Genomic DNA, 15,870 nt, shown 5'->3' on the forward strand with positions numbered 1-15,870 from the left:
CCCCATCTTTCTGATGGTAGAAAAGCAAACAAGATCCAAAAGCAGAGACTGGACTCACCGCTGAAAAGTTTCAACATTTTATTTGTCGATTTGAGCTGTTTACAGAAATATAATTGCAAAGAGTATACAAATGTCCCAATAGAAGCAAAATATCCTTTTTTGTTTTTATATTTAACACGTTATTACAAGATTGCTAAAAACAATAAAAATACCTCTGCCCCGCGACAGACCAAACTGCGTAGCTGGTATAAAATGTTTGCTGCTGCTGCACGATACTCCAGAGAGCTGTGCACTGCACTGCCCTTCATGAAAGGAAGATGAAACAGGCTCAAGGAGCAGATTCCAACAGTAAGAGCCCATCGCTCACTGCCACCCTCATGTGGACACAAATGGAATGACTTATCCAAATGCCCCACTCTTTGGGTGCCCACTTTTGCACAATAGTTGCATAACCGGTAACTTTGGACACTGTTTAAAGTATGTGGATAACACAAGTGGAAGCTGCCTTCTTCTTGTCATCATACAGGCTCCTATAGGGTGATTGATCAGCAGTGCTATCTGCTTTATAACAAAGTGTGATGAATATTAAGCAGAAACTGCATATAATATAGTTTACTGCTTCTAGAAATCCAATAGGAACATTGTTATTCCAATTTAAAGGAGGATTTGGATCTTTGCAGGTTCAAACAATGACCCACCCAGTAGGACTGGTGTACCCAGACTAAAATCTGGTGGTGATGGTTAATATGTTCTGCTTTTGCAGAATACACCGGTCAGTATTAGTGTTTGGACTGTCAGTACTGGAACCCAAAATAAAAGCAAGGTACATCTGAATGGTGATCAGATTATTAGGTGCATAATTGATTTGATTTAAATTATTGAAAATGTTCCAATCTGCAATCAGGAATCTATCCCATACAGTAAAAGTGTGCCAAATCTAAACAATGGCAGCTATTATGCTGTGAGCTCCTTGAACCTCCATCCCATCATCCTTGCATGCGACCCCTATCGAGGGTTATATCCAGTAGAAGCATAGTTTGACAACGGCCAAATACGCTCCTCAAACTTGAATCATTAAAAATACATTATAACAAGAAGTAACCAAAAATAGCATCATTCTAATAAAACGTCTTCCTGCAAGTGAACATGGGGCGCCAAGATGAAGAAATGAACCTCAGAGCAAATATTAATGTGGAAAAGTACAAAGCAAGAGCCTGGCTTGGCGTATGCAAATACACCTGGAAATGGCCGAGTTTAAACTGCTTTTGTTGATAATGAAAACAAGTAAAAAATATCTGAAATAACTGCTGTCTAAATTATTGGGGGTGGTGGTGGGATGGGGGATTGAACTTGCTGCACAACAATGAAGGGCAAACCAGACGCAGTGCATGATTTAGTGAAATTGTTCTATGTATATCTCCCCCTGCTGCTAAGCTGTGGTATTGCCAGTTTCTTGTTGTGCATGTCTTCTTAGTACATCTCCCACCATGCATGTAAAAACATTTACATAATGTTGGATTAGTCCAGGAGAGACAAAAACAAAACTGAAAAACCTACCGAATAATATCCAGCACCGATTTGCTCCTTGTTCTGGTCAGGAAGCTTTGAGGCCTAAAATAGAAATGATCACTCACCCCAATGGGAGGGTGCAGCATATATATATAGTGAACAGCATATGATAACACCAGGCATACAAAGCTATGTTCTCCATGTACCTATTGCTTATACATAAATATACATTCTGTGCAGATTTTAAATGGAACAGATAAGAAGGGGATCTACCGTAGGAACGAATTACAATAATTCTAATCTGAACTCTAACCATAAAAGTCAACAAACTTCTGAGGTTACAAATTTAGATGCAAGAAAAAAAAAATTAAAAATAGTGTCCTTCCTCATCAGGAATTTCGGAGTCATGTGACCAGTCACCCAGTCCAGTACTAGATTCTAAAAGGAAAAATAAAAGTTCTGTGGCCAGACTATGCTGGATTAGAAAGGAAACAGAGACTCAGCTGCCATTTTGGGAAGTGATAACATTACATTGGGAACATGTGAATTACTTTTAATGTAGAAAGTTAATGGACCACTAAACCATAATTCAAATCTGTTTCATAAAAAAGTTATACTGGTAAGATCTATGAAGTAATAGGTCTAGAGAGATCACAACAGAATGTAAAACTCTGCTATGTACTATATACATAAAAGAGATTCCGTTATTTTGCACATGTGTAAGAATTAAAGCCTTTGGCTACTCTTCCTTTCAAACATATTGCATTTTAGCAGATTTAATTCAGATAATAAATAATCTCAGCTCCAAAATTTCAGCTGGTGGTTGTCACTGCCCTCTGTGATGTGGCATCAGGCTGGATAATGTAAAGGAATAATTAGGCAGAGACAGAATATATAGGTCTTGTGGGGTATATTGGAGTATAAGCTCCAATTAGGTCCAAAATCAGTTGTGCTAATTAATCTGAACAGCTCTATAACAAAACACTATGATTATCCTATTGGACTCCATATTAGTGATAGGTAGTGCTATGTGCCTCAATGCACTCGCCATAGGTGGAATGCCTGCCTAGTACACGGCCCCCGTTTACTGGTAATAGTGTTTCTGTAACAAGGGCCAGGCTGTGAGGATGAACCCCATACAACCCTCTGCCCCGTTACAGAAGCACCAGTGGTTGTAGACACAAAACTATTCATGTACAGGCCTGGTAATGTTCAATACAGTTGTCTTTAATCTAATTCTATTTTCTTATGACCCCCTAAGGACTTTTTATTTTTGCCCTAAAGTTAAAATGTAAAACATGTTAAAATTAGGCTCATATGGGAACAGGGGTGTTATTTTAAAACACACACAGTGGCATAGGAACAGGGGTTGCAAATGTGATGGGTCCTTTGTTCCATGGGGCCGGTAGGAGACCTTCTTGTGACCACCGTCTACTGCTGAGAAAATACAATTTGTCCATGTTGCTATGTTTTGCCTTACATGACCATCCATACCTGTGTCTCCCCTGAATTTACACGCAAGATTTCAGGGGGATGGGGGCTTGGGAGCATGTCCTAAATGGGAAGGACAAAAGTTTACACTGGGGCCCAAAGATGGCACTGAACACTCCTCTAACTTCCTGCACAGTAACGCTACCTACCTTAGGATGCACAGCAGAGAAAATATATATGACATATCTTCATTATCCCTATCACTCAATTTAGTTTAGTGGACTTTAACTATTAGAGATATGTGGAAAGATTATAAAAACCAGCGCAAAACCACTTCACCTGACCAACCTTTTTTTGCAAGAAATACCCAACCCAGCTAAAGCAGCACTTCCAGTTGTTCCCTGCCCCCTTCACAAAGGAGCTAAAGAGACAAAAACGGACAAAACTTGCCACAAACTTGTGCAAAACAAAACAGAAAAGAATATCTTATGTATAATATTTATATATAAACTTCTTGTTTTATATACTTATTATATATATATATTTATATACTTCTGCTAATTCACTTTGTGCAGCACATGTAGCGAATATCAGTTTTCCTAAATACAAAATGGAGCTTTAAAAAAAAGAAACATTTGCTAAAATCAATTAAAACAAAACATTCAATAATGTACACAATTGATAACTTGTGTTAAAGAAAAAAAACTTGACCCAAGATCAGGCCTCGCTCTGAAAAAAAAAAAGTTCCCTTCATATCGGCAATAGACCCGAAGTTCTAAAAGATCTGGCATTAGGATTTTCTGGTTCGTTGTCTCCCAGAGCGCCCAGTGGGTCTGTGGTTTGGGTGACTGAAGGAGCGAAAGCAGCTATTTGCAGCTCTGATGTCTTTAGTTTGTAGAAGGTTACACTCACATAAAAGAGTATGTGGGAAACAGGTTAGCTACAAGTAAAAACAGATAAAACTGGCAAAATTATCTACATGGCTCAATAAAAAATAAAAAAAAATCGCTGCTTCTGTCTGCCCTCTAGGGGGTGACAGAAGACAGCATAAGTGCAGCATTGTTTGCCTAACATTGGAGGGCTTTCCTACCACATGCAGAAAAGTGCATGAAAAGAAAGATGCTATGCGTTTTAGGTACTGACAGCCATAGAAAATCAAACTGCTAAACAGGTCCCTCTGCAGGGATGAAGTAGCCCCGTAAAGCTTATCTCAGGTGCCTGGCATTTAAACAGATGGCTTGCCTTGCTTGCTAACACTTTGCAGCCTGCTCTGTTAGGACGCAGTTTAATGCGACGGGCACACTATCACAGTTTCTCAGAAGGGATAATAAATGGATTCCTTCAGGGAAAAATAGAAGTGAAAAATATATATATTTATATATTATGTACAAATTTATATATACATACATACATACGCACCTACATAAAACCACACAGATGAGGATGAAATAAGAGGTAAACATTACTACCACTATTGAAAGCTGTAATGGCTGAGAGTCTCAGAGGTTACGGCTTTTTGGGAGTACGATGTCATAATAACTACAGAGTCTTGGTCACTAAATACTGAGGAGAGACGAGAACAGGCCAGAGGGTACAACACGAAGAACCGTTTCTACTTGGACCGTGGCGGATATACAAACGAATCCAGTTTTGTTAACAGTATGGAAACTTCTTGTCACTGCACTGTCACTGCATCTGAAATGAAAAACAAAAACTCATTACTGTATTGATAACACCTACTGGGCCGCAAAGCATTGGGCTGGTGGTTAGGGCTAAGGACAGGGCTTAAGCTATGTACACAACTCAAATGATTCTTTCTAGAGACAAACAGTCATGTTCATCTTGGGGCAAAAATCTTACATGTGAACAACAGTGCCTCTGATGTTCATTAATCTGCCATGGTGGACTAGAATGACCAATTATGAAGGGCCGTTGTGCACTTCAATGGAGAAGAGCACAGCAGGGTTCTACTCTCCTCTCCATTTACCTGTGTGTACAGTGCTCTTTCATTCATTCATCTGTCACTGGGAACAATCATTTGAAGTCTTTATGGGGCTTTAGTTGTCACAATCTGACAATCATCATCAGGAGGACTGCCTATTCACTGCAATACAGTGAAATACCTTGTCACCAAAAATCACCCTCTACAGGTGACAGCTTGTTCAATTAAACAGGATGTAAACAGCTCTGGGATACTGTAGGATACTGTACTTCATGATAGGCAATCCATTATAAGGCCAAATTTTACAAGGCTGATGGGACAATAACGGATACATAAAAAAGGAATCACAGTGCTAACTGAAAAGTAAACTGTACTCAAATATTAACCTATAGAAAACCTCACAATGGTGCAACACAGAGTTATCCGATGCTCTAAATGGCTGTATTATTTACCTACACTGAAAACAACTTTTCTTTTATCACAATTTAGCTAGGCAGTGACCTTTTATCTTCTGCTAATGGCTGACACAGTGCTCACAAATAGCCATTTAATGATCACCTCTAGTTAAAGGATTGGCCCTTCAAAAACCTTTCAAAAATTGCCATTTTAAGATGTCCCAGAGCACTTCAAACTGTAAGGAAGAAAGACTTTTGTATCTGCTTCACTGCAATATCACTTAAGGAGTATTAAACGTGGCCTAAAGAAATAAGGTGTTTTGATCATGAAGTGCAAAGTTATTTTTAATGCCAGTCCTAACACCACCAACAATTTGATGCAAGAGCAAATAAAATTAGCATTGTAAGCACTAGTTATGACTAAGATCTTGCAAAGCATGAAAGAATTTCCGCTATCCCATGTGACAGCGTTGGGTGTCTGAATGGCCAACCAATAGGCACCAATGTGGTTAGCACCAAAACCATTACATGGGGGCTTTACTGAGAGATAGAAGTTTGGAAAAAGGCTGACGTAGGACTGGATTATGTAGAAGGACTAGCCTAAAATGGACCACAGCGGGAACAGGACAGAATGGTTCGATCTCGTATTTACCATTTAGAAAGATCCAGACATGTTGTTTCCCTGGTTGTGGAGAGACACCAGTAGGTTGCTTATCTTCTCCATATTCTGATCTGTTGTCATTGATGAATTCTCAGACATCCGTTGGGACAGAATTGATGTCACAGACTGCCCATCTCCTTGAGATTGTCCCTGTTGAGCTAGTGCCATCATCTGATCGGGCATAGATCCCGTGGTTGGAGAGATGAGCTGCGTGCAATCTAGGATGAAAAATCATAACTGGATTACTAAACTGAAACTATTTAGCTAAACTGGTAATGAATATGTTTACAATTAGATGAAAAATAGGATGTTTTGATTTGACCTCATGATCCAACAAAGATTCTCTGGGTTTTGATCCAATATCTTATTATTATTTAGGTAAAAGTAAAGCCAACGTGTTTCTGGGAATATATTGTGTGACACCTCCTAGATTGTAAGCTCTTTTGGGTAGGGTCCTTTCCTCCTCCTGTGTATCTGTCTGTCATTTGCAAACCCTATTTCTCGTACAGTGCTGTGTAATATGTTTTACCCTGTTTATAATAATAATAATAATAATAATAATTTAGCCATCATTTCATCTGAGAAATAGATCAGAGAAAGAATACACTGATATGTTTTCTATCGTACATTTTATTATGCCATAATATTGTGTTTATATGTATTTATCTTACTTGTTGTGCTTTGTCCAGTTCCTAACACTGTCGGTCTTGTTTTTCCCTGTTGCTGCTAAACAAAGACTTTCCAAAAAAGATTTGGATGGAGTAGGGAGGCGTTTGAACTTTTGTCAAGTTTTTAAAACTGTCCCCCTTTGCATATAAAGACAACCACAGTAATCTACCTGAAGTTAAAACAGACAAACCCTTACTTTTTCAGCTTCAGGTTCTAAACAGAAAAGTATCCCTATATGTGCATACACAGCCCTAATTTTGTTCTAGCTTTTAATAGGAAACTTAACCCTGGAAGTTCTTTCTGAAAGCTATTCCACTGGCCACCAGGGACTTTATTGCTGTTTCACTAGAAAAACGTCAATGAGACACAGCATCCTTTCTTTATCAGGTTAAGTAACTCCAATAACAGACCCTCATGGTTATCACTGTACAATTATAGAGAAAAAAACCCCTATTATCAAGCTAACGTACTGACATTAGCCGCTTGCTTGTTGGTTCTCACAATCCCCTTAAGAACCCAAGAGGGTGAGACACGATGAAAAGAGATCTCTTGCTCATTCTAGGTTCATGCTATTTTTCAAAACAGTTTGTGATTCATCTAGTACAGTAGTGAAACTGTGTCTAGCCAGCCAGCTTATTCCCCATTGTTTAGGGCAGCAAACTTTTTTTGGCTACTAGGCCATGCGTTGATGGCTTCGACCCCCACCAGGAATGCCCCAGAAGGGAAATCCCTCTCCTCCGCAATGCATATGGAGGAGTGGGAACGCCCTAAAAAGGAAATCCCTTTTCACCGCAATGCATATGAGGAGAGGGAAAGCCCCTGAAAGGAAATCCCTCTCCTCCATATGCATTGCGGAGGATGGGAAATGTCCCCTTACCCCTGCATGCGGCTCCGCGGGTTGCTGACCCCTGCCGGTTGGGATTAGGCCTGATCAACCGGGGGGCGTTAGGCCGGAACGGACTATTGGCTAGGCCGTATATGGCCTAAAGGCCGGAGTTTGCTGACCCCTGATTTAGGGGCTTATTGCATGACTGGTCCAATGTATTGACTAACCACCAATCTATGTAAGAAGATGGCCTTTTGCCTTGTACACCATTAGGGACATTTAAATATATTTGTCAAAAAACACTCTTTTTCTTTCTAAAAGAGGCAAAGAACTACTTAACAGAACAGCCTTTTGCCTTTCTGCAGCTGATTTCCATATGTTCCCTATAACATAATAAATATTTCTTTTTTTTCCAAATTCAGCTCTACTTTTATATGAATGGGGCTAATATCTTACGCTATGCCTTAAAGCAAGAAAAAAATCAACTCACTGTTCTGAATTCCAAACAGGAACATTCCAGTGGCTTGTGGAGAGGATGCTGAAGCACTTTGCATCTGGCTCATAGGACCCCCTGCAGAACTGTGAAACATAGAAGCCTGTTGCTGAGGAGGAGGTGTGGTTCCCTGGATGGACTGAGGGAACATGCTGGTCTGCTGAAGTTCCTGTTGACTCATACTGCTTTGTAGAGCAGACATGGAGGCAGAGGACATAAATAGTGTCACTTGTTGCTCTGAAGACGTTGGGGAGGGCTGAACAAGCTGAAGCTGAGGGGAGTTGTGAAACATGTTTGTCTGTTGCTGATCGTGTTGTGAGGTGACTGGACTTTGGGCCTGAAATTCCATGTTTTGTGTGTGAAACATGGCCTGGCTTTGCTGATCCTGGGTGGCCATTGGTTCCTGGCTTTGACTAAACATCATGCTTTGCTGTTGCTCAGGTGAAGCCATGTTGGACATGGAACTTTGAGGGCTGAAAAGGAGGTTTTGATTCTGTTCGTGGGGCGAAGGACTGTTCTGCATACCCACCATGGAGTGAGTGGCCTGGAAGAGAGAGTTTTGCTGATTCTGTGTCTGGAACAAGTTCTGTTGTGACTGCTGTTGTTGCTCCTGTGTGATCATTGAGTTCTGGATGTGAGACAGTTGTGTCTGTTGCTGGAATGCCGACTGCTGCTCAGGAAGGGTGTTCTGGCTGGAGAAGAAGGACAGCTGCTTCTCTTGAGGCACTTGGTTGCTCTGTAAGGAGCTCATGGAGAACATGTTGTTGGGTGGCTGCTCTGATGAAGCAGATATGGTGCCTTGCAGATGATAAAGTGAAGACTGTATCTGATCCTGCGAGGAAGTGGAGTTCTGATGCTGCACCATTGATGCCTGCGGGTGGAAAATAGAACCTTGGGTTTCTTGTGCCATGCTCTGGTTATCAGCTATTGTGTTTTGGGAGTGGTAAAGCTGGGTGTGTGAGTGAGGAGACTGCTGTAGAAAGTTGCCAGTCTGAAGTGCCATCATGTCTCCAGCTTGCTGGAACAGCCCAGGCCCTTGCTGTTGTCCCCCACTTGTCTGAACTCCAAGCATCTCTTCTGCCGATGAGAAAAGGTCAACTTGGGTTTGGCCATCCCCACTGTGCTGCATTTGAACCATGCTTGGGAAAACACTGTTCTGCATTTGCTCTGGCTGATTAGAGGCGCTTTCGCCATCTGCCGAGTTGGACGACTGAAACATATTAGAGTTTGTGGCTGACACTTGTGATTGTCCTGCAGAACCATCATTCCCAGCAACACCTGCTGTGGAGAACATATCGCACTGCATCTGCATCTCCTCACTGGTGGAGAGTCCACCCATTAAATGGGAACCCTGCTGGTGCTGGTACACTGGTGACTGGATGGCTCCTGATGTGGGACTCTGTGCTTGGAAAATGTCAGACTGAATGGACCCCTGTGACTGGTGAATACTTTGCTGCATCTCCATGACAAGAGATGCATTTGTCTCCATTGCTTGTTGCTGATTGGACATGGCATTTTCAGCCTGCTGGAGAAGGCTGTCGGACCTTGGAGAAAGCACATTCTCTGATCTGCCATGTACCTGGTCAGAGGTAGAGAACATCCCCTGGCTGCCTGGATTTTGCATGGAACCAACAGGCTGAAATATTCCAGCATTGAGCTGCTCCTGGACTTGTGCAATTGCTGATTGCTTGTTTTCACTGTTGCCTTGACCAGAAAACAGTACACAAGACAGCTGTTGCTGGGCCTCTAGAACTTGCTGAACTAAATCTACATCGGTGTTGTTATTGGAGACGTTGGATTGGAAGTTGCCAGACTGAAGTTGGTGAATTGAATTCTGCATCTGACCAACGTTGTTCGATGGTGAGAACAGGCTAGTGGATATCTGCTGCTGCAGTGCTTGAGCTTGTTCTTGTAGCACTGGCTTCTGGGACTGCTGTGTAGCCTCAGCCATCTGCGACAGGGTGACCAGTGCTCTATCAGCCTGCAAAGCATCTCTTGGTTGGGTCTCCATTGACTGAAATGATGCTGTCTGCTGCATGATGGTGTCCTCATCCTGGCTAGGGGATGTTTGGAAACTGTTGGGCTGAGCAATGTCTTGTGTCTGGATGGTGGAGAGCGGCTCTTGGGTGAACAGAGTCTGCTGGTCATTCTCAGTAGGTAGGTGGGATACGGAGGGTGAAAATGATCCACTGGGAGAAGAACTCTCCAGATTTTGTTGAGGAGACACAACAATGTTGGATGTCTGTGGAAAAAAGCAGAGTGACCTTTTCTGTCGAAAATTCAACATTATCACAGTGTCTTACTGAACATCCCCAACATCAAAAGCTTGAAGAAAACAAAAATAAAAAAAAAGACAAAATCCCACTAGATGGCACTGTAACCTCACACATAGTTTGAGGAGAATTTTTTTTTCTCTAGAATGAGTTTATGTTTAGAAAACATACTTGGCATTTTTCTTATTTTTTTACTACTGTGTGTGCAGGCCAATGAATGTCATTTCGGTTTTAAATGTTCAATGTGGCAAACATGACAGGATGGAATAAAACCAAGACAAAAAGAAATGATTGAATCTGTGTTTATCTTTTGCTTTGAGCACAGATCTGTCTGGGACCTTGCAGGTAGCCAAATAATTGCACCCCAATACATCTAAGTGATCCACCCAAAATTATTTTACTAGGACAGTCACCTATATATCCTCCCTATTCTGCCTCATAGGCTTGTTTAAACATCTGTATTGCATTAGTTTGGTGCAGTGCTTACTTATCTATTTAAACTGCTGCCAAAAATCAACTCTATTCCAAATATTTGCAATGGGAAACAGATACGTACTTTGTACAGAGGAGAAGCTCTCTGATCTCCGGTTAGCTCCATAGGAGCCACATCTTCATTTTTGATTATGCCGCTGGATTTGAGTGGGGAGCCTCTTGAGGGAGGCAGTAGGTTCACTTGGTCAATGTTGCAAACAGGTGAAGTTACGGGTGCTGAAAGGACAAAGAAAGTGTATGATTTTAAAGTGTAAGTGAGAGACTGACCATACAACGGAGTTCTGGCACTTCAAAAATCACAGCATATATCGACATCTTTTAACTTAAAGCTCTTGTATAGCTTTCACAAACTCCCTTACCCAATAAATGCTGATGATGCATCTTTTCAGTATCAGTGTGACTATCCAGTATGGGTTCCAACACAATATTTAGTCGGTCTCACCTGAAGTTACAAAGTTGTTGCATTCAATCTGCTTTGTATTCTGTTGTTTCTAAGGAACTGCAAGTCCCAGTGAGTTGTGCTTTGACGGCAGAAGTGAATCAGCCTTTTTTTTCTCGAACAATGCTGCATTTTGCAATCATACACACCCAGCTACATTAGCCCTTCTTGCTTCCTTAGAACCAGTGTCTTCTGCTGCTCCCCTTCTACCTACATTGACTGTCTAGTCTTACCAGCATATGCCTACACAGGCTGGGGGCAAAGAAGTTGAAAGGCAAAGTTTGTTCACTACGCATCAGTACACCTAAACTGAACTAAAACCATATGGAAAACAGTCTCCTACGACATTTTGGTTCTAAGTTCATAAACCCAAAGTGGGTTAAGTCAGTGCTGCCAACAAACATGAGTACACCAAACAGATTTAGCCACTCCAAGGTCCAATATTCAAGCAAGAATTTTTTTCAAGCCAGGTGGTAAGAAATTGTAGGCGGGTGGCAGCTCCTATAATGTGACCCAACTCTTCAGTAACCAACCAAAAATAGCCTGGTGGTAACTGAAAAGTGCCGGGTGGTGCAACCGGCTAAAAGGGGCTGGGGAGAACACTGAAGGTCCCAGCTCTTTTCACAGACAGGACAGTGGACTTAACCTGTTTAATATATAAGGGAAAACTCTACAGGGAGTCAGGCAGTTATATGTTGGTGTTTGTGTGCCTTCGTTGGAAATCCTAAGCCACAGCCTATACTGTCAATTAAGAAACCTAGCTCTGATTTTAGAGATTCTTGATTATTTCTTTGTATGTCCACTAATATTTAAAGGGTATCATCTTCTGACATCCAATGCAGGGGTATGGACAAGAGCTAACTTCCTGCTAGTGCTGACAACTCAAGCACTGGTGTCAGTTCTGCCCAAGTTTTCCATTGCTACACTTTGCTCATTTATTTGCCCACATATACACTTTCTAACTAAATTCTTTCCTTAACACCCAAAAAAGATGTCAGCTTAGCCTCCGTTTAAAATTTTGAGCCCTCAGATGGCTGGTGTCATAGCTGATAGCACATGTGGAGCATGAGAACTTCAGATTTAATTAAGAGCTAACATAAGAACTAGCTACTCTGACAGCTATTACCAGAGGCATAAAATGAATGTAACGGTTTCGTTGGGTTAGGTCCCATTTAAAATAGTCACAAAAATAGATATGCAGTCAGATATTCTACTGCCTACCCCCATTTTCATAGTCAATCCTATATTTTAGCTTTGAATTAGTACTTGATGAAATACTGCAATACACTAGTGTGGATAGCTCACCATAGAAGAAGGCTATGCTGTACAGTTATGCCGTGTTTCTGTACAATCCATTTTTCTGTTCTGCTAATATTTAAAGAAATGCTGGACCTGTAATTTCAGGTGCTGTGCTTTTTCAGCTTGTGGTAAACTTGCTCCACTATTTTAAGGTTTATCCTTGAATGGCCTTAAAGTAGTCCTCAGGGTAATGGCAGAACGATTCCTAAATCAGCCACACAGGACTAGACTTCTAAATGCTTCTTTGATGCTCTAAAAATGCATTCCATCTTATCCAAGCAGCAATTTGGCGAAGAAGTTGTCACTGCACTGCTTTAATACCTAGGTGTTTGAAGATAAACACACCTGTGCATAAAATAAAATTCTTGATAAGAAGTAGCTTTGCATTTCAACATTTTGCATTGTAGTAAGTGCAATGTTATGCAAAATATTCACAAAAATTACTATTCTCCTTATGTTTCTTACAAGGTTCCCATCGCCATAACCCTGACAGTCCAGTTCCCAACCCAGTAAACCTAACACCCAGACAGTCCGGTTCCCAACCCTAACACTCCGACAGTCCGGTTCCCAACCCCATAACCCTAACACCCAGACAGTCCAGTTCCCATCCCCATTATCCTAACACCCGACAGTCCAGTTCCCGTCCCCATAACCCTAACACCCAGACAGTCTGGTTCCCATGCCTATAACCCTAACACCCTGACAGTCCAGATCCCATCCCAATAACCCTAACAGTCCGGAACCCATCCCCATATCCTAACACCCAGACAGTGCAGTTTCCATCCCCACTACCTAACACCCAGACAGTCGATTTCCCATTCCTATAACCCCAACACCCAGACAGTCCAGTTCCCATCCCCATAACCCTAACACCCTGACAGTCCGGTTCCCAACCCTATAAACCCAACACCCTGACAGTCTGCATGTGTTCAAACCTAAAAGAAGCTCAGCCCATGCAGGATACAGAGCCTATGGCTTCAGATCCAAATGCAGAAAAGCCCATTGCAAAAAAAAAAGACCTTTAATGACATAAGAAGAGACGACTGTATGGACTGGGAAGCATCACTGCACATTATTATTATTATTATTATTATTATTATTATTAATAAACAGGATTCATATAGCGCCAACATATTAAGCAGTGCTGTACATTAAATGGGGGTTTGCAAATGACAGACTAATACAGACAGTGATACAGAAGGAGAGGACCCTGCCCTGAAGAGCTTACAATCTAGTGGGTGGGGGAATTTACACACAATAGGAGGGGAGATATGTAGTGGTGGGAATAGTGATGGTTTCAGAAGGCAGAAGAAGACGGGTAGGCAAGTTTGAAAAAATGGGTTTTGAGTTCTCTTTTAAATGAGCAGAAAGTAGGAGCAAGCCGAATAGGACGAGAAAGACCATTCCAGAGAGTTGGGGCAGCTCTAGAGAAGTCTTGTATCCGTGCGTGTTATGAGGTTATGAGTGAGGAAGTCATTAGTAGGTCATTGGAGGAGCGGAGAGAGCGGCAGGGGGAGTACTTATTTTTACCAAGTCAGAAATGTAAGTGGGACAATAACTGTGGAGAGATTTGAAGGCAAAGCACAGGAGATGAATTTGATTCTCAGGTGAAATGGAAGCCAATGAAGAGAACTACAAAGAGATGCAGTAGAAGAGGAGCTGTGGGAAGGATGGATGAGTCTGGCTGCAGCATTCATAATAGATTGTAGAGGAGAGAGTCGGGTTAGTGGAATACCAGCGAGGAGGATGTTACAGTAGTCCAGACGAGAGATGATAAGAGCGTGTACAAGGGTTTGGTGGTCTCAGGGGACAGGTAGGGGCGGATTTTGGAGATGTTGCGTATATGAAAGTGACAGGACCTGGACATTTTCTGAATATGGGGGGTAAATGAGAGGGCAGATTCAAAGGTGACACCAAGACAACGTGCCTGAGGGGAAGGCCGAATAACAGTCTTGTTAACAGTTAGATATATGTCAGGGGGAGATTTGGAATGTGAGGGGGGGATGATGATGAGTTCCATTTTATCCAGGTTGAGCTTCAAAACCAGTCAGACATCCATGATGAGATGGCTGACAGGCAGCGTGAGACCTTATCCAGGACTGAGGGAGACCGGTCAGGGGTGGAAAGATAGAATTAGATGTCATCAGCATATAGATGGTACTGTAAGCCAAAGGAGGATATGAGACTACCGAGAGAGGCGGTGTACAGAGAAAAGAGAACCGGTCCAAGGACTGACCCTTGGGGAACACCAAAGGGAGGAGAGTGGGTGAGGAGGAGTTACCATTGAAAGAAACTTGAAAGGAGCGGTCAGACAGATAGGAAGGAAACCAAGAGAGAGCAGTGTCACAGATACCAATGGAGGGAATGAAGAGGGTGATCAACAGTGTCAAAAACAAAGGAAAGATCAAGGAGAAGGAGCAGGGAAAAGTTGCCTTGAGACTTAGCTCTGCTGAGGCCATTGGCCACTTTAGTAAGGGCTGTTTCAGTGGAGTGGGCAGCTCTAAAACCAGACTGGAGAGGGTCAAGGAGAGAGTTGGTGCTCAGGTAATCGGTGAGTCTTTAGTAGACAAGGAGTTCAAGAAGTTTGGAGACATATGGGAGAAGGGAGATAGGAGAGATAAACTTCAATGCAAAGAAAACTTTATTGTATTTGTAAATAAGCAGTCCCTTTCCTTTTTTTTAGTTCAACAGCGGCATGCTCATAGTTTCTTGCATGAACAAATGGATAGGAGCCAGCAGTACACATGGAATATTTGCTCAAAGTCCAAAAATAGACCTGTTTAATCTGTGAAGACGCCGAGAGACGTTTGTGGCGAAACATCTCACTTTGCCATCTGTTCTCTCGCTTTAGCTGCTACATTTTATATCCTCTGTTCTCCTAGGCCTTGGGCCTAAACACTGCCAGTCCCTTGTTTGAAATCTCTGTGGGAACTTTTGATAAGACTCCAGACTCTGGCCAGGAAATACTTGAAAAAGATGGGTAAGGCATACCACAGCTACAACTGGTCCCTGGATGTTTTCCTGACTCTGGAACTGGCAGGAAACAGGCCACAAAGTCAGTTCATTACAAAGACCCTCATTTTGATCTTATCAACATCAAAGAACTGACTTTGTTCTTGAACATGAAATTGAACAAGTACAAAGGCATCAAAACATGGCACAAAATCACCAGTGTGTTCATCTAATTACATCAAACAATAGTTTGGGACAGACCTTTTTTTTTTTTTTTTTTTTTTTATTTCGGCATGACTGTACCCGTTTACAAGCCAGTTCCAAATAGACATGGTTTGGTGTGTTTTGAATGAACAGTTCTGGAATTAATAATATTATTACACAGTATTTATATAACGCCGACAAATTACACAGTGCTGTACAAAGTCCATAGTCATGTCACTAGCGGTCTCTCAAGGGGCTCACAATCTAATGTCCCTACCATAGTCA

The 15,870-nt window shown here is 41.8% G+C and overlaps 1 protein-coding gene across 6 annotated transcripts in view; it reads right to left on the bottom strand.

Annotated features, from left to right (window-relative positions):
* Positions 1 to 61: 61 nt before the first annotated feature.
* Positions 62 to 15,870, bottom strand: part of NFAT5 (nuclear factor of activated T cells 5) — an 81,682-nt gene continuing 65,873 nt past the window's right edge. For all 6 annotated transcript variants that reach the window (XM_072422572.1, XM_072422570.1, XM_072422571.1 and 3 more), the window contains 4 exons: positions 10,756 to 10,907; positions 7,924 to 10,168; positions 5,930 to 6,156; positions 62 to 4,635 (listed from right to left, as the gene is read on the bottom strand). In XM_072422572.1, coding sequence (XP_072278673.1) covers positions 5,933 to 6,156; positions 7,924 to 10,168; positions 10,756 to 10,907 — 2,621 coding nt within the window. In that variant the 3' untranslated portion in view covers positions 62 to 4,635; positions 5,930 to 5,932. The remainder of the gene's footprint in view (positions 4,636 to 5,929; positions 6,157 to 7,923; positions 10,169 to 10,755; positions 10,908 to 15,870) is intronic.

The sequence above is a fragment of the Pyxicephalus adspersus genome, chromosome 9 (genome assembly GCF_032062135.1).
Source record: "Pyxicephalus adspersus chromosome 9, UCB_Pads_2.0, whole genome shotgun sequence".
Lineage (NCBI taxonomy): Eukaryota > Metazoa > Chordata > Amphibia > Anura > Pyxicephalidae > Pyxicephalus > Pyxicephalus adspersus.